The sequence below is a fragment of the Coregonus clupeaformis genome, chromosome 16 (genome assembly GCF_020615455.1).
Source record: "Coregonus clupeaformis isolate EN_2021a chromosome 16, ASM2061545v1, whole genome shotgun sequence".
NCBI lineage: Eukaryota > Metazoa > Chordata > Actinopteri > Salmoniformes > Salmonidae > Coregonus > Coregonus clupeaformis.
In genome coordinates this window covers 41,119,595-41,143,625 of record NC_059207.1, presented here as the reverse complement: position 1 = coordinate 41,143,625, position 24,031 = coordinate 41,119,595, and the positions used below count along the sequence as shown (strand labels likewise).

At 42.7% G+C, this 24,031-nt stretch overlaps 1 protein-coding gene across 1 annotated transcript; it reads right to left on the bottom strand.

Moving 5' to 3' along the window:
- Window positions 1-601: 601 nt before the first annotated feature.
- Window positions 602-18,469, bottom strand: LOC121584130 (protein FAM102A). Its single transcript, XM_041899964.2, has 12 exons — window positions 18,251-18,469; window positions 17,903-18,071; window positions 6,164-6,284; window positions 5,846-5,875; window positions 3,573-3,689; window positions 3,232-3,278; window positions 2,936-3,081; window positions 2,685-2,792; window positions 2,398-2,593; window positions 2,107-2,228; window positions 1,909-1,978; window positions 602-1,822 (listed from the first exon to the last, which is right to left on the bottom strand). Exons 2-12 carry the CDS (start codon window positions 18,046-18,048, stop codon window positions 1,777-1,779), a joined length of 1,149 nt encoding a protein of 382 aa, XP_041755898.2. The 5' UTR covers window positions 18,049-18,071; window positions 18,251-18,469; the 3' UTR covers window positions 602-1,776.
- Window positions 18,470-24,031: the final 5,562 nt, after the last annotated feature.

The following is a 24,031-nucleotide window of genomic DNA, read 5'->3' as shown; positions in this document are numbered from 1 at the left end:
TTAGGTACCGAGATGAGATCCTCAGACCCCTTGTGAGACCATATGCTGGTGCGGTTGGCCCTGGGTTCCTCCTAATGCAAGACAATGCTAGACCTCATGTGGCTGGAGTGTGTCAGCAGTTCCTGCAAGAGGAAGGCATTGATGCTTTGGACTGGCCCGCCCGTTCCCCAGACCTGAATCCAATTGAGCACATCTGGGACATCATGTCTCGCTCCATCCACCAACGCCACGTTGCACCACAGACTGTCCAGGAGTTGGCGGATGCTTAAGTCCAGGTCTGGGAGGAAATCCCTCAGGAGACCATCCGCCACCTCATCAGGAGCATGCCCAGGCGTTGTAGGGAGGTCATACAGGCACGTGGAGGCCACACACACTACTGAGCCTCATTTTGACTTGTTTTAAGGACATTACATCAAAGTTGGATCAGCCTGTAGTGTGGTTTTCCACTTTAATTTTGAGGGTGACTCCAAATCCAGACCTCCATGGGTTGATACATTTGATTTCCATGGATACATTTTGTGTGTTTTTGTTGTCAGCACATTCAACTATGTAAAGAAAAAAGTATTTAATAAGATTATTTCATTCATTCAGATCTAGGATGTGTTGTTTAAGTGTTCCCTTTATTTAAAAAAATAATCAAATATATAATACAACAGGGAACCTTTCAACCATCTTTGTAGTGTTAAAATCCTTTTTTTTTTTTTAAATACAACAAACCAGCCAGCTGGTTGGAAAATCACAAACAAATTATCCTTCATAAGATAATGTTTGGAGACATCTACCAGTGTAAAAGTCTGCTAAATATGTATGTCCAAGTCTGAGAACAACACCTAGCTTGCACCAAATAACCATCAAATGGGTTTAGAACTTGCATCATTTAAAACTTCCCTATATTGCTACAACTATCCAGTTCCTTGAGATCTGTGAACACAAAAAATGGACAGGCTAGGAGATGTCCGTTTTTTGGGGACATAATCCTCACTCCTCGTTTCCTTCTCAAAACCCATTGGAGGAGAGGGGCGGGACCTCTGGCTTTCTCATCCAATGGGTTTTGAGAAGGAGATTAGGGGAGAGGACTCTGAGCATGCAATTGAGTCCTTCCCATGGTTGAAGAACAGACTGATCCCTCAGTAGGCCAATTCTCCACACGGGGGCGCCAGAGTACTACAGTCTAAATGGGACAAATACCACAGTCAGACAGCGCTGAGGACTTTCTCTCTTCTCCATCACCAGCTCTCCTCCAGTAGTGACTAGACTAGCAGGGTCGTCACAGAGAGGATCTGGTGCTTTGGGTCATGTATGGGAAAAATACATTATAAAGTAGCGTATAAAAAGTGTATTGGTATTTTCTTTAAAGTATTACATTTGTCCGATAGTTATTTCTTCATATTTGTGGGAAGGATAGAGAGGATAGATAGATACATAACTAAAGCATGATGTCATTTCCTGATCAACAGGACATGACATTTACCATGGAAACAAAGTGCCTGTAACAACATACAGCTGAACTGAGTTCAGACTTAAGCCACAGCTTCTGGGGGCAAAACAACAAATTGGAAATAAAGTGCAAACTGACCAGGCAAAAACAGAACAGTTCACAATCAAAATCAGCCCCATCAGGTAAACAGACCCACAACTAAACATGAAAACTGTATGGTACAGTCCTCCTCATGGCACCCAGCTCAGCCGGTGCTCCAGGATGACTGCAATATATTTTTAGAGTTAGTCCACACGTTTCATTGCAGAGGCCTCAATTCAATCTCCTCTTCACCAGTCCTAATGGCTCTCTATCACAACTGGCTCATAGACACCGGCAGACACCCTGAAAGAATGACAAATGGCAGAGTAAGACCTGTGTGTGTGCGTTTGCTTGTATTACTATTATATGTGCCCTTTCTGCTTTCTCACCTGTTTCCAAGCAGTAGACCATTCAGGGATGTGGTGCCGTCTCTACTGACAAACAGTCGCAGGTTACTGTCTGAGGAGGAAACAAACCCACCAAGAGACAAATGAAACAGTAGAAAATAGACAAGTTATGTACAAAAAGAGCCCCCCACAAAATGTACTGGACAAGTGAAAGGGCAGGGTTAGGTTGGGGCTTCATACCTTCAGTGTTACTTATGTCAGCAAAGTTCTGGCTCTGGACGATCTTTTCAACAATATGGTCGGCATCGATGCGGGTGTCATTCACCCAAGAGGGATGGCTCTCCACGGAATCCTGCTTCCTCCTGTCACAGGGTGGAGGGAAAAGGCCCAGTCAGGCAACATTAAGTGGATAAACAGCAGTCATACAAATAACAGTAGTGTTCCACTGATGATTGGAGTGTTTCATTTTTTTCATAGATTGTGAAAACAGACACATTGGGCTAAATACATCTGGTGAGTGGGAGGTCTTGCCTAGGGGGTCTGCTGGATGGTAGGATGGGCCGTGGGGGTCGAGGGGGTCTCTCTGGCCGGCAGATGTCCTTCTCCCCTTCTGTGGTGGTGTCTACTGTCACACTGAGGCTCCAAGATGCGCTGCTTCCTGTGGAGGTGTTCCTCCTGTGTGTGAGGTCAGACAGACTGGAGGAGCAGGAGTGCTCTGTGCTGTAGCCTAGGGGACAATATGTTTACATTACAGACTTAGGTGCAAATACCAAAAAACAACTCTGGAGAGGGATGATGGGGAACAGGAACCCACACACCTGAGATCCTGCTCAGCTGGCTGGCATAGCTGGAGTTGCGAGAGTGCCCCGACTGGAATACTTCTCCTGGGCTAGCTGCCTGGGTCTGGTTTGGCTCCTCTGGAAGACCTGACACCAACCAGAGCCACATCTCAATTAGTTAGAGTCCCTCGCCATGTGTCCCAGACCTAGATTAACTGTTTAGTGTTGATGGATTATCATAAAACACCCACTGTTACCAGGTTTGAGCAGATCCATGTGCCCTGTCATACCTGAGCTAATGATAGAGGGTCTGGGCTTCATGGACCGGCCCAGAGAAGGGGTCCAGTTAGGGGTTCCAGTGCCCTCCCCCTTACAGTCCAGCTGCAGGACATGGTCCTGGCCTGAGATGGAGATGGACTTGGCTGTGCTGGGGGCACTGCAAAAAAACATGACTGGTCAGGCCATATTATACTGTGCAATGTTAGGCTTGCTTGATGGGGCTAATTGACTCACCATTGGGGGGGCGCCAGAGTCACATTTTCTAAATGCATGACGATCAGAGATTTGAACATGTCAGGTCACTCACGTTTTAAAGCACGGATCTCCAGATAGGAGCGCCATCCCAATAGTCACCTTCAGAGAAGATCCAGACAAAATCAACTTTCATTACAAGAAGAACATATCAAAAGTAAGACAGCAAGTCATGTTTGCACTAGCTACAGTATATCAAAGTTCAGCTGAGGTGCTGGGCATCAACTGCTCTGGGTGATCAGTAGTGTGGCGGGGGGGGGAGGTCCTTTACCACAATACAAAGTCACTAAGTATAAACGATATAAGTTGTTCTGCTCAACCAAACAAAACACAACCCTGACAAAGTCCCAAGGTCAATAGTCCTGACTCCTGCCCACCCCAGCACAATCCCTTTACCTTCAGTATGGAGTTGTCCTGTCTGGTATTCTTGGTGTCGTATCCCTCCAGCAGACAACAGCGGACTGCAGAGCCCGAGCCAGCGAACTCCGCCATGTTGAGGTCAGTAAAACCCAGCTGAGGGAGAAAGAGCAACAGTTGCATTCACTACAGTAGTTCTAAACCTGCATATACTGTGACATAACCTAAAATGTCAAATGTCATGACTTTCTAGCCCTAAGGGACTGGATGTAGAGACAGACTGCTACAGATACTTAGTCCTCCTGTTTTTTTGTTTGAATCTAAGGTTATCCAAGAGGAGATGAGTCTAATTTCCCTTTCTCCAGGTTGCATTTCCTCAAAGCTATTGTTTACAGATGTGTGTATTTAAGGAAGCCCATTTCCAAGGAGGAAATGAGTTTATTTAGCTTAAGGAAATCCAGAAGTATAGTGTGAGAAAACACAGGAAGTGTCCCTAGCAACCTGAGAGTGCATTATCTATAAACTTTCCACATCTTTATTTGAAGTTCATTTACACTGAACAAAAATATAAATGTAAACTGTTGGTCCCATGTTTCATGAGCTGAAATAAAAGATACCAGTAATTTTCCACAGGCACAAAAAGTGTATTTCTCTCAAATGTAGTGCACAAATTTGTTTACATCCCTGTTAGTGAGCATTTCTCCTTTGCAAAGATAACCCATCCACCTGACAGGTGTGGCATATCAAGAAGCTGATTAAGTAGCATGATCATTACACAGGTGCACCTTGTGCTGGGGACAATAAAATGCCACTAAAATGTGCAGTTTTGTCACATAACACAACACCACAGATGTCTCAAGTTGAGGGAGCGTGCAATTGGCATGCTGACTGCAGGAATGTCCACCAGAGCTGTTGCCAGAGAATTTAATGTTCATTTCTCCACCATAACGTCATTTTAGAGAATTTGGCAGTACGTCCAACCGGCTTCACAACCGCAGAACATGTGTAACCACGCCAGCCCAGGACCTCCACATCCGGCTTCTTCACCTGCGGTATCATCTGAGACCAGCCACCTGGATAGCTGATGAAACTGTGGGTTTGCACAACCAAATAATTTCTGCACAAACCATCAGAAACTGTGTCCTCCTCACCAGGGTATTGACCTGACTGCAGTTCGGCATCGTAACCAACTTCAGTGGGAAATTGCTCAATTCGATGGCCACTGGCACGCTGGAGAAGTGCGCTCTTCACGGATGAATCCTGGTTTCAACTGTACTGCGTCGTGTGGGCTCCCGAGTGGCACAGCGGTCTAAGGCACTGCATCTCAGTGCTTGAGGCGTCACTACAGACCCCCTGGTTCGATTCCAGGCTGTATCACAACCAGCTGTGATTGGGAGTCCCATAGGGCAGCGCACAATTGGACCAGCGTCGTCCGGGTTTGGCTGGTGTAGGCCGTCATTGTAAATAATAATTTGTTCTTAACTTAGTTAAATAAAGGTTAAATTAAATAAAATACAAATAGTTTGCTGATGTCAACGTTGTGAACAGAGTGCCCCTTGGTGGCGGTGGGGTTATGGTATGAGCAGGCATAAGCTACAGACAACGAACACAATGGCAATTTGAATGCACAGAGATACCGTGACGAGACCCTGAGGCCCATTGTCTTGCCATTCATCCGCCGCCATCACAGCCCGTGTCGCAAGGATCTGTACACCACTCCTGGAAGCTGAAAATGTCCCAGTTCTTCCATAGCCTGCATACTCACCCAGACATGTCACCCATTGAGCACTTTTAGGATGCTCTAGATCAACTTGTACGACAGTGTGTTCCAGTTTCCGCCAATATCCAGCAACTTCGCACAGCCATTGAAGAGAAGTGGGACAACATTCCACAGGCCACAATCAATAGATGTGTCACGCTGCATGAGGCAAATGGTGGTCACACCAGATACTGACTGGGTTTATGATCCACACCCCTACCTTAAAAAAAAGAGTATCTGTATTCCCAGTCATGTGAAATCCATAGATTAGGACCTAATGAATTGATTTAAATTGACTTATTTCCTTATATGAACTGTAACTCAGTAAAATCTTTGAAATTGTTGCATGTTGCGTTTATATTTTTGTTCAGTGTAGTTTATTCTGCTTATACATAGTGCCAAAGTTGTTGCTTGTGTTTGTAGAAGTGGGGTGACTAATGTGAATGTTTAAATGTCTTAACAGCAGTGTTGATGTGTGTTGACATCAGGCTACAGTAAATTGTAATGTTTTTATGGCTATATGGTGGGGTGCTCAGGAGGAGTGGGCTCTTACCTTTGAATACGTTCTTCCTCCTTTGAGTTCCTGTAGTGAAAACAGGAAAAGGGAGATAACTACTGAGCATTGACAGTCTTGCACGCAGTGGAGTGTGTGTGATTAACACTGATCTATCATCAGATTACAGAGGCTACAGAGTTTACACTATCAGGGGTGTGAATAGTGACTGGAAAGATAAATAATCCAGTATATATATTATTATATATTAGGACACGGTAGTCCCTGATGTTCACAGACAAAGAGATAACAGCAAAGAGCTATGTGTTGCTAAGAGAGGTCCCCCAAAAGTCAACAGACAGACAGAGATAGACAGACCTTCCGCACAGAGACCCGACAGATGTAGGGATCCAGCACTCCAGTCGTGGGGTTGGCGCTCATTTTACACACAAAGGTAAACCTCTTCTTCCAGTAAACACAGTTCTCCTGAACCTCCTCTCTATGGGACAAGAGGACAGGAATCAGAGAGGGCCTGGCAGTACAGTGCAGCTACATCAACCTCAATAAAAGGGAATCGGTTAGCTATAGCACATCTGTAATTAGTGTCAAGAGTTACTGACAGTCATTACTGTTTGAGTGGTGTCACAAGAAGAAGTCACTAATTCAACAGCACATAAGACATCACTTGTGCTTTTGCCCTCGCTCTCCAACATTTTGCTCCAGTTTTAGTGAAAGCAAACTTGTTGTTGAGGAAACGGTAAACAATAGCCTGTGGGCTTCTGTAAAAACAGAGTTCACATTGTAAATAGGCCAGTGCCTGACGTCACACTGTCTGTCCATACATTCAGGGAAATGGCTGAGTATACAGAGAAGGACGGTTGATGTAAAAACATTCCTGGTGATAATCTGTCTACTTCCCATTTTAACTCACTTTATACCCTCCCCTTCCCAACTGGACTGAATGCAACCATTGACAGTATTACAGTCAAGCCCCGGGCCTGGACCCAGCCACTCAGAATGCACAGAAGCAACTCAAGTGAATCCGGGGCTTAATGTGGACTCTGGAAATAATGAATAACTTACAGAGCAAGAGGAGCTAATGTAAATGTACAGGGCTGGATATGCATGACCCATCATCTCCAATGTAAACAAACAGCCATGGATACACCAAAACTAACAGCTCACAGAGCAGAAAAGTAGTGAGGTGGACAGATCAGCCCGTTTACTGTAGTGTGTACCTATTGCCTTGTGGGAGTGCTCAAACAATCAGGTATTACCAGACTGCAGCTGACCTCACCACAAAGTACACACAGTGAAACAACCATCCTTCAGATAAACCTAAAGCACCCTTTAAGTGAGAAGGATAAATCCATTTGAATTCAATCACTTTTTGACAGCACCCCTTTTGATTTGAACGAAACCTTCCTTAAATATTTACCCATCGTATAAGTGCTCAAAAAGATACTTTCTGGACCCAATTGCCAAAACATTCAGGAGATAAGGTGCTCAAAGTTTAAACATTTGGCATACTCCACCATACCATGAGACATCCATGTCTTCATCACTGGAAAATATTAACTGTTGAGTTTGATATAATTTAAAACCTTACAAACAGGGTTGTCAAACAATTATCATTTCTGGAAAAAAAAATTGTTTCTTGAATACAGGGTGTCATGTTTTGGCTGATACATTTTTTCAAAAAGGTACCATAAAGATGGTTTGAGGTCCACAAATCAGATAATGTCCTCTTGAACTGGAATAGCTGAATATCAACGTCACACTTTAGGCATACCAGAGACGGAAGAGGAAGCGAGACATCTTACTCGCTCCTTTTTTCTGGTTCATATACAGTCAATGAACTAAGAAGACCCAGCTGCTATCACATTGGTGCCTATGGGAGCACCACCCCTTAAGTGACCATTTTGGACATTTCAGTTATCCACCATCTTTGGGCATACTATCTGAAATCACATGACTGATACTTTATACAATGCTGGACTAGTATAGGGCAGCTCTCTGCGTGGCTAAAATGCAAGAGATGTGAACCAACCTTCCACATAGTGAATATAGAGGACTGTTTAAGTTGATAACATTTTTCCCTTCTCAAGTATGGTTTCGGTTCCAAAACCAGCTATGGTGTGTTAGGCCAATTTGGCCAAATAAAATCCTGTTGTTTACTTGAGAAACTGTTGAGACAATCCAATACTGCTGCTTTGTATTCCAAAAACAGATTCCAACAATTTGATTGGCTCCAAACCTTTGGTCATACTTAAATGTTGTTTAAAATGCATTAAAGAGGTCCCCATTTCCACTCTCAATGATTAATCATGTACAGTCTATAATTGCAATGAAACACATTTTATGCATCCTTTTTATTCAAGTATTCTAGTTCACTGCCATTTTAGATTTTTTCCTCACATAGGTTCTTTATATAGTGGTTTCTTTGTTTTGCATTCCTTGGTTCTTTGCCACACACACACACACACACACACACACACACACACACACACACACACACACACACACACACACACACACACACACACTTATCCAGTTCTTATCAAGAGCGCCACACTAATCACTGCCCCCCATTCAATAAGTCTCTGAAAACGTTCTCAGCCACATTCCATAGAGCAGGTGGCTTTATTAAACCACCATGGCAACCACGCGCCTCAAATCCCCAACTACAAAGTTCAATCAAAACAAGAGTGAATGAGTTAGAGCACTGAGGAGAGAGTGGGGCGTCAGGGGGAGGCTTGAGACAACATTTAACAGCCAAACACATTGTATCAGGAGGTACAGTGGCTTGCCAAAGTATTCACCCCCCTTGGCATTTTTCCTATTTTGTTGCCTTACAACCTGGAATTAAAATAGATTTTGGGGGGGTTTGTATCATTTGATTTACACAACATGCCTACCACTTTGAAGATGCAAAATATTTTTATTGTGAAACAAACAAGAAATAAGACAAAAAAACAGAAAACTTGAGCGTGCATAACTATTCACCCCCCCAAAGTCAATACTTTGTAGAGCTACCTTTTGCAGCAATTACAGCTGCAAGTCTCTTGGGGTATGTCTCTATAAGCTTGGCACATCTAACGACTGGGATTTTTGCCCATTCTTCAAGGCAAAACTGCTCCAGCTCCTTCAAGTTGGATGGGTTCCGCTGGTGTACAGCAATCTTTAAGAAACAGGTTTCCCTCAAGAATTTCCCTGTATTTAGCGCCATCCATCATTCCTTCAATTCTGACCAGTTTCCCAGTCCCTGCCGATGAAAAACATCCCCACAACATGATGCTGCCACCACCATGCTTCACTGTGGGGATGGTGTTATCGGGGTGATAAGAGGTGTTGGGTTTGCGCCAGACATAGCGTTTTTCTTGATGGCCAAAAAGCTCTATTTTAGTCTCATCTGACCAGAGTACCTTCTTCCATATGTTTGGGGAGTCTCCCACATGCTTTTTGGCGAACACCAAACGTGATTGCTTATTTTTTTCTTTAAGCAAAGGCTTTTTTTTGGCCACTACCGTAAAGCCCAGCTCTGTGGAGTGTACTGCTTAAAGTGGTCCTATGGACAGATACTCCAATCTCCGCTGTGGAGCTTTGCAGCTCCTTCAGGGTTACCTTTGGTGTCTTTGTTGCCTCTCTGATTAATGCCCTCCTTCCCTGGTCCGTGAGTTTTGGTGAGCGGCCCTCTCTTGGCAGGTTTGTTGTGGTGCCATATTATTTCAATTTTTTAATAATGGATTTAATGGTGCTCCGTGGGATGTTCAAAGTTTCGTACGTTTTTTTATAACCCAACCCTGATCTGTACTTCTCCACAACTTTGTCCCTGATCTGTTTGGAGAGCTCCTTGGTCTTCATGGTGCCACTTGCTTGGTGGTGCCCCTTGCTTAGCGGTGTTGCAGACTCTGGGGCCTTTCAGAACAGGTGTATATATACTGAGATCATGTGACAGATCATGTGACACTTAGATTGCACACAGGTGGACTTTATTTAACTAATTATGTGACTTCTGGAGGTAATTGGTTGCACCAGATCTTATTTAGGGGCTTCATAGCAAAGTTGGTGAATACATATGCACGCACCACTTTTCTGTTATTTATTTTTTTGAAACAAATTATTTTTGATTCCACTTCACCAATTTGGACTATTTTGTGTATGTCCATTACATGAAATTCAAATATAAAATCAATTTAAATTACAGGTTGTAATGCAACAAAATAGAAAAAAACACCAAGGGGGATGAATACTTTTGCAAGGCACTGTATCTCTGAGTCAGTTCTCAGATACACAATGTCACAGGGAGTAAGCAGCAGGGATCTCACCAAGAACACAACCACACACACAATTGCTACCTAATAACCTCACCATAACACAAAGCTGATGCTGGCAAAAACACTGAGAAACCAAGAGATATACAGTTTCTGAACAATGTTGAAAGACAATCCTCACTGCTGGCTGCTGTCCTCCGGCCCTCTCCAGAAGCAACACAAACAGCAGCAGGCCTGTGTCAGCCCCTGACAGGACATCAATAAAACAGCCTGGCTGGGAGAGAGCAGTGTGTTGTACTGGGAGAGAGCAGTGTGGAAAGATGAGGAAGCTGCAGTGTTCAGCAGGGGACGATGACTTCAGGCCAGGCCGTGATACATACAGTGCATTCGGAAAGTATACAGACCCCTTGACTTTTTCTACATTGTTACGTTACAGCCTTATTCTACAATTGACTAAATTGTTTTCCCCCCAATCTACATACAATACCCCATAATGACAAAGCAAAAACAGGTTTAGAAATGTTGCCAATTTATAAACAATAAAACACTGAAATATGACATTTACATAAGTATTCAGACCCTTTACTCAGTACTTTGTTGAAGCACCTTTGGCAGCGATTACAGCTTTGAGTCTTCTTGGGTATGACGCTACAAGCTTGGCACACCTGTATTTGGGAAGTTTCTCCCATTCTTCTCTGCAGATCCTCTCAAGCTCTGTCAGGTTGGATGGGGAGCGTTGCTGCACAGCTATTTTCAGGTCTCTCCAGAGATGTTAGATCGGATTCAAGTCCAAGCTCTGGCTGAGCCACTCAAGGACATTGAGACTTGTCCCGAAGCCACTCCTGCGTTGTCTTGGCTGTGTGCTTAGCACTCTGGAGCAGGTTTTCATCAAGGATCTCTCTGTACTTTGCTTTGTTCACCTTTCCCTCTATCCTGATTAGTCTCCCAGTCCTTGCCGCCAAAAAGCATCCCCACAGCATGATGCTGCCACCACCATGCTTTACCGTAGGGATGGTGCCAGGTTTCCTCCAGATGTGACGCTTAGCATTCAGGCCAAAGAGTTCAATCTTGGTTTCATCAGACCAGATAATCTTGTTTCTCATGGTCTGAGAGTCCTTTAGGTGCCTTTTGGCAAACTCCAAGCGGGCTGTCATGTGCCTTTTACTGAGGAGTGGCTTCCATCTGGCCACTCTACCATAAAGGGGTGATTGGTGGACACAGGTCCAGAAATGGCTAAAGGATTGCAATATTTACCTGGAGCTAACCCTGCAGATAGCACTACTGGGTGATTTGAAAAGTCATAATCAATAATATAATAATACTTTTAGCAAAACTGTTTATTTTAAAAGTACAATCTGTAGAAACAATGAGAATAGAAGGGTTCAGAACTTTTGTGAAACATATATGGCAAATAGAAATCCAATATGGATGGTGTTAAGAGATAGATGGAAGGTGTTGAATGGAGCTGAAGGATGGGACTAATAAACAACAACAAGATAACTAATGTAAAGCATACTGTGTCCATAATAACTATATGTTATAGGTTGAGAGCTTTTGTGAAAGAGCACAGTTAGAAAAATATGGCATATAGAAGCAAACCAGATGGACATCATGAAAATGATCGGAGGAAGTTCAGGAGTAAAAACAAACCAAATATAATTATTGTAAAATTTGACTGTGTCCATAAAATGTATATAGTATGTATAAGCTGGAAGTAGAGGCCTAAGCATTGTTGTTCACTAGTTTACTCAAATTAGGGAAGGGGTGGTGGGGTTGGAAAGTAATGAAGGGAAATATAATTTAAAAAAAGGAGATATATATATACACACACACATACACACACACACACACACACACACACACACATAACATAACAAAACATATGGGGGATTGGAAGTGATGCAGACAATTACATTGATGGAAGTTACAATCTATCTGCAATATTAAAGCTGATCTACCCCCTAAAAAATAAATAAATATCCAAGCGGGCTATAATGTGCCTTTTACTAAGGAGTGGCTTCCATCTGGCCACTCTACCATAAAGAGCTGATTGGTGGAGTCCTGCAGAGATGGTTGTCCTTCCGGAAGGTTCACCCATCGCCACAGAGGAACTCTAGAGCTGTCAGTGACCATTGGGTTCTTGGTCACCTCCCTGACCAAGGCCCTTCTCCCCTGATTGCTCAGTTTGGCCGGGCAGCCAGCTCTAGGAAGAGTCTTGGTGGTTCTAAACTCCTTCCATTTAAGAATGATGGAGGTCACTGTGTTCTTGTGTACCTTCAATGCTGCAGAAATTGTTTGGTACCCTTCCCCAGATCTGTGCCTCGACACAATCCTGTCTCGGCACTCTACAGACAATTCCTTCGACCTCATGGTTTGGCGTAGTGTGTTACTGATGGTAGGCTTTGTTACTTTGGTCCCAGCTCTCTGCAGGTCATTCACTAGGTCCCCCCGTGTGGTTCTGGGATTTTTGCTCACCGTTCTTGTGATCATTTTGACCCCACGGGATGAGATCTTGCGTGGAGCCCCAGATCGAGGGAGATTATCAGTGGTCTTGTATGTCTTCCATTTCCTAATAATTGCTCCCACAGTTGATTTCTTCAAACCAAGCTGCTTACCTATTGCAGATTCAGTCTTCCCAGCCTGGTGCAGGTCTACAATTTTGTTTCTGGTGTCCTTTGACAGCTCTTTGGTCTTGGCCATAGTGGAGTTTGGAGTGTGACTGTTTGAGGTTGTGGACAGGTGTCTTTTATACTGATAACAAATTCAAACAGGTGCCATTAATACAGGTAACGAGTGGAGGACAGAGGAGCCTCTTAAAGAAGAAGTTACAGGTCTGTGAGAGCCAGAAATCTTGCTTGTTTGTAGGTGACCAAATACTTATTTTCCACCATAATTTGCAAATAAATTTATAAAAAATCCTACAATGTGATTTTCTGGATTTCTTTTTCTCAATTTGTCTGTCATAGTTGACGTGTACCTATGATGAAAATTACAGGCCTCTCTCATCTTTTTAAGTGGGAGAACTTGCACAATTGGTGGCTGACTAAATACTTTTTTCCCCCACTGTATATAGACAGGTGTGTGCCTTTCCAAATCATGTCCAATCAATTGAACACACAGGTGGACTCCAAGTTGTAGAAACATCTCAAGGATGATCAATGGAAACAGGATGCAGCGGAGCTCAATTTCAAGTCTCATAGCAAAGGGTCTAAATACTTATGTACGTTTTTTATAAATTTGCAAAAATGTCTAAAAATCTGTTTTCTCTTTGTCATTATGGGGTATTGTGTGTAGTTCTCTCTTCCATAAGCTGGGAAGTATTTCTGTATTTAATAAAACCCTTTTGTGGGGAAAAACTCTGATTGGCTGGGCCTGTCTCCCCAGTGGGTGGGCCTGGCTGCCAAGTGGGTGTGCCTATGCCCTCCCAGGCCCACCCATGGCTGCACCCCTGCCCAGTCATGTGAAATCCATAGATTAGGGCCTAATTTATTTATTTAAATTCACTGATTTCCTTATTCGAATTGTAAGTCAGTAAAATCTATGAAATTGTTGCGTTTATATTTTTGTTCAGTATATTTCAGGCAACAACTGAACAAAGGGACTTCTGTACTCCCCAGGCCCTATGATATAACACAATCTCTATCAGAGACAGTGGGACCACCAAATCAGTCTCTGTGTTTCTGAGAAGACCTTGTTTCCTGCACTCGGGTTACTGAGATAAACCACAGACAGAGTTGCCAGATAACTCAGGCAGATAGATTGGATGGAGACAACTTGTTATATAATCCTAAAAAAGAGACTTAATGGGCGCACAGCACACCCGGGTCTTGTATCATTGCAGGGGAAGGGGAGTGGAGGGCAACATTCTTTTTAACTCTATGTGTTTATCAATGATGACAGGCATAGGAGAGAAACATCCGCTGACCAGTTATCATAGTAAGGGTTATCATGATGATTTAGTTTGTTTTTGTGCTCTTTCAAAGGCCATACACAGTTCAGAAGTTCAGTTAGGGCTTACTGTGTCATAAGGTTCTCTACAGTGGGGAGAAAGTTTAGCTTCTATCTGAAAGCCCAGAGGAATGGTGGGGGGAATCTTAAAAAATACATTTAAATTAAAATGAATAGCAGGAACAGCACCATCTAGTGGTCAGAACCTAGTAATATCAGGATGTACGAAGGGCCATAAACCTAACAACTTCAATGACTAATTTCTCTTAACATAAAAAAATAAATACAATTCACTGAGAATACATTCCATAGGATGAAGAAACAATACTCCGAGCTGCAGCTCCATACTACTTGTCAGACAGAGAACTGATACTGTATACTCGTTGGGTTTGTCTTACTCATTGTTAGAAGTTTGGTCCAAATCAAAATGTTAGGTACTATATTTATTGAATAAATGTAAATATGAATCCTATAAATTAAAATAAGGGGGGGGTTCTCTGGACATCTAGGACAAATGTGGCATGACAAATGCTGATGACCTCAGATCCAAGAGACAAAACAGGTCCCCCTAATAGTCTTGTTTTTGTGCGGCTACCTTTCATCTTTAGGTCAGTGTGTGAAGTCACACACCCCTCTACCAAACACTGAAAGCCCCAGAGGAGCATCCCTTTCCTCCCCAGCCTACTCTTCAACAAACACTCCCAGATCAAAAAACAGATTCCTTTTGTGTTCTCATTTCAATTACTAAAGTAAACAATGACCTAGGTTCTAAACCAGAGTTTGGAGGTTTAACCCTTAGAAACCCGGACCCAGTTTTCCTTGCATGAAAATTAAGCAGTGATTAGGACTGCCCAAGGAGACCCCAAATAACATTTCTGGAGGAAAATACAATAAATCAACACTCCTAGCAATAGTTATGCAATGTTTCATATATGTAACATTGGGTAGAAAGGGGTGCAAACCACACAGTTTCAACAATATCTATTTCTGCATTGTGAACTGCTTGCACTAAAATGTAAACATTCATCAAAATAAAACTCATTATTTCTGAAACCCAAGTTATAAAAGCAGTATCATATATATTGCACAAGTTGTTTATCTTCAGTGTGTCATTATTTGACGTGATATACAAACAGCGTAATTATATATAAAGAGTCATAAAATTGTTAGCCATTGATCATGACTCTCAGTCCCACACAAGTCATTTGCCGAAGGCGTCTCCTTTTATGTGTTTGTAACATCGGGCGTTAAAGGGTTAAGGCTGTATCAATAGCTTGGCATATTAAAGCCCTTGATTGTTTTTCAGCTATATGGCAGCCCTGCCATTTGGTTTGCTATAGCTATACATTAAAAACAGCAATATGTGAATTCTTCCATAGTAGCCATCTTTTAGATTGCACTGTGTGATGCGCTGTCATCTACTTCTATACGTGGCCGCGGCTGTGTCGCGTAAGAACCGGCTTTATGCCAGATGTCCACCAGATGCATATACGTTTCGTTTTGCCAGATGTCTAGGCCGCATTTTTTGTACTTGACGCACGTGCTTTTCAAATACCTAAAAGCTAGCTAGTTGGAGTCTGTGTGTGTACTTCAGTTTGTACCACCGCAGGGTAAAGCAACACACAAGTTGAAAACATTGAACGCGTGCGGTACACAGAACGCACTGCAGCCTAGTGCGGCATCCCCAACGTAGCGTTGCAGACTGCTGCATTGACAATTAATGACTTCCACTGGAACGCAGTTTGATGCATCTGGTGGACATGAGGCTTTATACCAGATGCATCAAACTCTGCGTTCCAACGGAAGTCATTAATTGTCAATGCAGCAGTCCACAACGCTACGTTGGGGATGCCGCACTAGGCTGCGGTGCGATCTGTGGAAGAATTCACATACCACCATTTTAATGTATAGCTAGGTTTGCTATAAAAGCTGAAGGATGGTTGGCTAACCAATCTCAAGATCATAGGATGGAGCTATGGATGCAATGCTAGGGTTGCACAATTCCAGGAACCTTCAATAAATGTCCTGGTTTTCCAGGAATCCTGGCTGGAGGTTTCTGGATTTCCTGCTTATCCTCCAACCAGGATTTCAGGAAAACCAGGGAATTTATTGAAAGTTCCTGGAATGTTGCAACCCTAGCAATGACTGACATAAGTACAACATGATAATGTTAGACATACAGTACCAGTCAAAAGTTGACACACCTACTAATTCCAGGGTTTTTCTTTATTAGAATAATAGTGAAGACATCAAAACTATGAAATAACACATATGGAATCATGTAGTAACCAAAAAAAGTGTTAAACAAATCAAAATATGTTATATTTGAGATTCTTCAAAGTAGCCACCCTTTGCCTTGACAGCTTTGCACACTCTTGGCATTCTCTCAACCAGCTTCATGAGGAATGCTTTTCCAACAGTCTTGAAGGAGTGCCCACATATGCTGAGCACTTGTTGGCTGCTTTTGCTTCACTCTGCCGTCCAACTCATCCCAAACCATCTCAATTAGGTTGAGGTCAGGTGATTGTGGAGGCCAGGTCATCTGATGCAGCACTCCATCACTCTCCTTTGTCAAATAGCCCTTACACAGCCTGGAGGTGTGTTTTGGGTCATTGTCCTGTTGAAAAACAAATGATAGTGGGACTAAGCCCAAACCAGATGTGATGGTGTATCGCTGCAGAATGTTGTGGTAGCCATGCTGGTTAAGTGTGCCTTGAAGTCTAAATAAATCACAGACAGTGTCACCAGCAAAGCACCCGCACACCATCACACCTCCATGCTTCACGGTGGGAACCACACATGTGAAGATCATCCGTTCACCTACTCTGCTTCTCACAAAGACACGCCGGTTGGAACCAAAAATGTGGACTCATCAGACAAAAGGACAGATTTCCACCAGTCTAATGTCCATTGCTCGTGTTTCTTGGCCCAAGCAAGTCTTCTTCTTATTGGTGTCCTTTAGTAGTGGTTTCTTTGCAGCAATTCGACCATAAAGGCCTGATTCATGCATTCTCCTCTGAACAGTTGATGTTGAGATGTGTCTGTTGCTTGAACTCTGTGAAGCATTTATTTGGGCTGCAATCTGAGGCTGGTAACTAATGAACTTATCCTCTGCAGCAGAGGTAACACTGGGTGTTCCGTTCCTGTGGCGGTCCTCATGAGAGCCAGTTTCATCATAGCGCTTGATGGTTTTTGCGACTGCACTTGAAGAAACTTTCAAAGTTCTTGAAATGTTCTGGATTGACTGACCTTCATTCCTTAAAGTAATGATGGACTGTCGTTTCTCTCTGCTTATTTGAGCTGTTCTTGCCATAATATGGACTTGGTCTTTTAACAAATAGGGGTATCTTCTGTATACCACCCCTACCTTGTCACAACACAACTGATTGGCTCAAACGCATTAAGAAGGAAAGAAATTCCACAAATTAACAAGGCACACCAGTTAATTGAAATGCATTCCAGGTGAGTACCTCATTAAGCTGGTTGAAAGAATGCCAAGCGTGTGCAAAGCTGTCATCAAGGCAAATGGTGGCTACCTTGAAGAATCTCAACTATAAAATATATTTTGATTTGTTTAACACTTTTTTGGTTACTACATGATTCCATGTGTTATTTCATAGTTTTGATGTCTTCACTATTATTCTACAATGTAGAAAATGGTAAAAATAAAGAAAAACCCTGGAATGAGTAGGTGTGTCCAAACTTTTGACTGGTACTGTACTTTTATATTATTATTTGTACACAAAGACATTGTTTACTAACAATGCAGTAAAACAACTTTATATTTTGGGTTATGCTGGGGTAAGAGTGGTATGAGGCATTTAAAGTTATACCATTATGACAGCAGTTTGGTTATAGTGTACTATATTGCCCATGCGGCATGCGCACATTCTACCTTGATGAAGTTGCAACAAAGTCTCCACCGTCCAACAATCTCAGCTTGCAGAACAATACCCCGTTCACAAAAGGCACAGCAGTCAGCTCCTCCAATGTCAAATGTGTCTGAAACTTGAATATCTTCTTTTTTGCAAAAAAAGCCATTGATGAATGATATAGTAAAGGACCTGTAAACAATGACAACAAAAAACGATTTCGATTATGATGATGATAACAACGTTCAGAGATTAAAACTCAACAGCCTACATAAAATATTAATTCAGCCTATTAAATTCGAAACCGATGTGAACATAACACATTGAAACAAACTGATAGGACATATCATTACAAAACATTGGTTACATACCTTGAAACCGACCCACAGTTTGTAGTCACCTCACAATGTTTTCTTCTGTGTGCTTGATGCGATGCATTTGTCAGGCACTTTTCTGCTCAAAACAGCCTCTAATTCTTTTTTTTTTATCATGACATGTATCTATTTTCCACATATCGCTAGCTAAAGCTAGGAAAAAAGACAATTGACATCCCACAGGTGACCCACACCGTATAATATGTATGGTTCTAGTATAATACGCATACCAAAGTTGCTCAATTAGCTCCGCCCCTGGATGCTTACGCGTCACTGATTGTGTAGGCTAGTGCTCCCATCGAACGATATGAATACGACCCCTTGTGGCTATGCATAAGAGGTGGAGAGGTACGTCTCAGGACGATAATTGTAACCATCCGCTCAATATCCTATGGCTGTCTAATCAGTGGTGTAAAGTACTTAAGTAAAACATACTTTAAAGTACTACCTAAGTCGTTTTTTTGGGTATCTATACTTTACTTTGCTATTTATATTTTTTACTACTTTTACTTTTACTTCACTACATTCCTTAAGAAAATCATGTACTTTTTACTCCATACATATCCCTGACACCCAAAAGTACTCTTTACATTTTGAATGCTTAGCAGGACAGGAAAATGGTCCAATTCACACAATTCACACAAATTCAGACAGCTGATGTTATGAAAGAGCTGAAAAATCTGGACCCCTACAAATCAGCTGGGCTAGACAATCTGGACCCTTTCTATCTAAAATTAGCCGCTGGAATTGTTGCAACCCCTATTACTAGCCTGTTCAACCTCTCTTTCGTATCCTCTGAGATCCCCAGAGATTGGAAAGCTGCCGCGGTCATCCCCCTCTTCAAAGGGGGTGACACTCTAGATCCAAACTGTTACAGACCTATATCCATCCTGCCCTGCCTTTCGAAAGTATTTGAAAGCCAAGTTAACAAACAGATCACCGACCATTTCGAATCCCACCGTACCTTCTCCGCTATGCAATCCGGTTTCCGAGCTGGTCATGGGTGCACCTCAGCCACGCTCAAGGTCCTAAACGATATTATAACCGCGATCGATAAGACAGTAGTGTGCAGCCGTCTTCATCGACCTGGCCAAGGCTTTCGACTCTGTCACCACCACATTCTTATTGGCAGACTGAATAGCCTTGGTTTCTCAAATGACTGCCTCGCCTGGTAACGCCTGGTTCACCAACTACTTCTCAGATAGAGTTCAATGTGTCAAATCGGAGGGCTTGTTGTCTGGACCTCTGGCAGTCTCTATGGGGGTGCCACAGGGTTCAATTCTTGGGCCGACTCTATTCTCTGTGTATATCAATGATGTCGCTCTTGCTGCTGGTGACGCTCGGATCCACCTCTATGCGGACGACACCATTTTGTATACATCTGGCCCTTCATTGGACACTGTGTTAACAACCCTCCAAACGAGCTTCAATGCCATACAACACTCCTTCCGTAGCCTCCAACTGCTCTTAAACACTAGTAAAACTAAATGCATGCTCTTCAACCGAACGCTGCTTGCACCCGCCCACCCGACTAGAATCACTACTCTCGGCGGGTCTGACCTAGAGTATGGGACAACTACAAATACCTTGGTGTCATGTTAGACTGTAAACTCTCCTTCCAGACTCACATTAAGCATCTCCAATCAAAAGTTTGATCTAGAATCGGCTTCCTATTTCGCAACAAAGCCTCCTTCACTCATGCTGCCAAACATGCCCTCGTAAAACTGACTATCCTACCGATCCTTGACTTCGGCGATGTCATTTACAAAATAGCCTCCAACACTCTACTCAGCAAATTGGATGTAGTCTATCACAGTGCCATCCGTTTTATCACCAAAGCCCCATATACTACCCACCATTGTGACCTGTACGCTCTTGTTGGCTGGCCCTCACTACATATTCGTTGCCAAACCCACTGGCTCCAGGTCATCTATAAATCACTGCTAGGCAAATCCCCGTCTTATCTTAGCTCACTGGTCACCATAGCAACACCCACCGGTAGTCTGCGCTCCAGCAGGTATATCTCACTGGTCATCCCCAAAGCCAACACCTCCTTTGGCCGCCATTCCTTCCAGTTCTCTGCTGCCAATGACTGGAACGAACTGCAAAAATCTCTGAAGCTGGAGACTCTTATCGCCCTCACTAACTTTAAGCATCAGTTGTCAGAGCAGCTTACTGATCACTGCACCTGTACACAGCCATTCTGAAATTAGCCCACCCAACTACCTCATCCCCATATTGTTATTTATTTTGCTAATTTGCACCCCAGTATCTCTATTTGCACATCATCTTTTGCACATCTATCATTCCAGTGTTAATACGAAATTGTAACTATTTTGCACTATGGCTTATTTATTGCCTTACCTCCATAACTTACTACATTCGCACACACTGTATATATATTTTCTGTTGTATTTTTGACTTTATGTTTTGTTTTACCCCATATGTAACTCTGTTGTTGTTTTTATCGCACTGCTTTGCTTTATCTTGGCCAGGTCGCAGTTGTAAATGAGAACTTGTTCTCAACTGGCTTACCTGGTTAAATAAAGGTTAAATAAATAAAATTAAAATTAAAATAAAAACATCCCCGGTCATCTCTACTGCCTCTTATCTGAGGGACTCACTAAACACAAATGCATTTGTAAATTATGTCTGAGTGTAGGAGTGTGCCCCTGGCTAACCGTAAATAAAATAAAAATGAAAATTGTGCTGTCTGGTTTGCTTAATATAAGGAATTTGAAATGACATACTTTTACTTTTGATACTTAAGTACATTTGAGCAATTACATTTACTTTTGATACTTAAGTATATTTAAAACCAAATACTTTTAGACTTTTACTCATGTAGTATTTTATTGGGTGACTTTCACTTTTACTTGAGTCATTTTCTATTAAGGTATCTTTACTTTTACTCAAGTATGACAATTGGGTACTTTTTCCACCACAGAGTTATGAATTCAATGCTGCATTGCATTTGTGAAGATGGTTTGTGTGTGTGTGTGTGTGTGTGTGTCTAATTTCCAACCTCTAAAAACACACATGTTCCTCTCATTATTCTTAGGCAGGTTTTAGTTATATAACTTTCTCCTTCTGGCATTCTTCACAAGTAATGGCCATTGTAAATAAGGAATTGTTATATGGGAAACATTGTTTCATAGGTTATAGCCAGGTTCCCCTTTTTATAGCTAATACATTTTATTGATTTTATTTATTCAATAATTTGTTTGACTATATACAGACACAGGTGGATACTTACTTTCAAACTGCTATTGCTACTTGGCATAACAATACCATGCCACAAGAGAGTGATAGAGCCCCAAGGTATCAAAATAAATAAATAGGCCTACAACATGGCCTGCTTGGACTAAAATCCTTATTCTCTTTTCATGTCTTCATCACAACACTCTAACTGGGTTTGTCTCATTGATATGGTTCACATCTTTCTGTGTTCATTCAAACCTAAGTTTAAATATATGCTATGGGGTGCAAGAACTGTTTGATTAAGGGCATTTCAAAGTATAAGTATAATCATAATTTTGTATTAGAATATAGTGTTTGCAAAGAGTACCACTTTTGAAACATTGATTCTACAAATAAAAGGGAATTATTTAAGATAACCTATAATCACAGGGCTACAATTACTTTTTGTCACAGACATTCTGTTGTGTTTCCTCCAGCACCCTACAAAATGTTTCAAAGTTGCATATGTCTCCTGAGTGGCGCAGTGGTCTAAGGCACTGCATCGCAGTGCTAGCTGTGCCACTAGAGATCCTGGTTCGAATCCAGGCTCTGTCGTAGCCGGCCGTGACCGGGAGACCCATGGGGCGGCGCGCAATTGGCCCAGCGTCGTCCAGGGTAGGGGAGGGAATGACCTGCAGGGATGTAGCTCAGTTGATAGAGCATGGCGTTTGCAACGCCAGGGTTGGGGGTATGAAAAATAAATAATGTAAGTCGCTCTGGATAAGAGCGTCTGCTAAATGACATAAATGCATCTGAGTGGTTAAATTTAAAAGATTGTCTACTACAGTTCTGGTGGGGGAGAAAAATTGATTCAAATACAGCACATTCTGTGGTGTCCTAGGACAGAATGTTGAGACTTTAAAAAATGTGGTCTTCAGCTTGGTTTCTATCAGACAGTGTCATCATAGTTACTGTGTCCTGTACACATAATCATGGTTGCACTTGCACCCTGTAATATTTCAATCACTTGACGTACATTTCTCTTTCCCCAAAGTGATATTACTGAACATAATGAGATACACTATATATACAGAAGTATGTGGACACCCCTTCAAATTAGTGGATTCGGCTATTTCAGCCACACCCATTGCTGACAGGTGTATAAAATCGAGCACACAGCCATGCAATCTCCATAGACAAACATTGGCAGTAGAATGGCCTTACTGAAGAGCTCAGTGACTTTCAACGTGGCACCGTCATAGGATGGTACCTTTCCAACAAGTCACTTCATCAAATTTCTGCCCTGCTAGAGCTGCCCCGGTCAACTGTAAGTGCTGTTATTGTGAAGTGGAAACGTCTAGGAACAACAACGGCTCAGCCACAAAGTGGTAGGCCACACAAGCTCACAGAACGGGACCGCCGAATGCTGAAGTGCGTAGCGCGTAAAAATCGTCTGTCCTCGGTTGCAACACTCACTACCGAGTTTCAAACTGTCTCTGGAACCAACGTCAGCACAAGAACTGTTCATCGGGAGCTTCTTGAAATGGGTTTCCATAGCTGAACAGCCGCACACAAGCCTAAGATCACCATGTGCAATGCCAAGCGTCGGCTGTAGTGGTGTAAAGCTCGCTGCCATTGGACTCTGGAGCAGTGGAAATGCGTTCTCTGGAGTGATGAATCACGCTTCACCATCTGGCAGTCCAACGGAAGAATCTGGGTTTGGCGGATGCCAGGAGAACGCTACCTGCCCCAATGCATAGTGCCAACTGTAAAGTTTGGTGCAGGAGGAATAATGGTCTGGGGATGTTTTTCATTGTTCGGGCTAGGCCCCTTAGTTCCAGTGAAGGGAAATCTTAACGCTACAGCATACAATGACATTCTAGATGATTCTGTGCTTCCAACTTTGTGGCAACAGTTTGGGGAAGGCCCTTTCCTGTTTTAGCATGACAATGCCCCCCGTGCACAAAGCGAGGTCCATACAGAAATAGTTTGTCGAGATCGGTGTGGAAGAACTTGACTGGCCTGCACAGAGCACTGACCTCAACTCCATCGAAACCCTGACTGCGAGCCAGGCCTAATCGCCCAACATCAATGCCCGACCTCACTAATGCTCTTGTGGCTGAAAGGAAGCAAGTCCCCGCAGCAATGTTCCAACATCTAGTGGAAAGCCTTCCCAGAAGAGTGGAGGCTGTTACAGCAGCAAAAGGGAGACCAACTCCATATTAATGCCCATGATTTGGAACGAGATGTTCGACGAGCACGTGTCCACATACTTTTGGTCATGTAGTGTACATTATTCTTATAAGTTGGTCAATTTGCTTTCACTTTCCTAAAACAATATTTATTAAAATGCCTGTGAAGTTACAGATGCAGAGATATCCTAAACATTAAAAGGGCTGCCCTTTGCAGTTTTATTGGAATGCTCATTGTGATGAGGTCCTGCTCGCACTGGGCTTGCACTGGAATCTAGGTATGACAACAAGCCCTGTAACCCCAAATTGATATCCCTGAAGCTTGCCTGCCAAACTATTATTGTCCCAGAGTTATTGCAATCTCTTATGAGTTTATTGCCTAAGAGGTGCCATGTTCTTTGGATAG

Bases quoted from the DNA above. Each gene is read 5' to 3' on its own strand.
- LOC121584130 (XM_041899964.2), bottom strand. From the start codon at position 18,048: ATGGCTTTTTTTGCAAAAAAGAAGATATTCAAGTTTCAGACACATTTG. The intron at 3,279-3,572 runs GTAAAGGGATTG...TCTTCTCTGAAG, and splicing joins AGGACAACTCCATACTGAAG to GTGACTATTGGGATGGCGCT. The intron at 2,229-2,397 runs GCAAGACCTCCC...ACCCTGTGACAG, and splicing joins CCATCCAGCAGACCCCCTAG to GAGGAAGCAGGATTCCGTGG.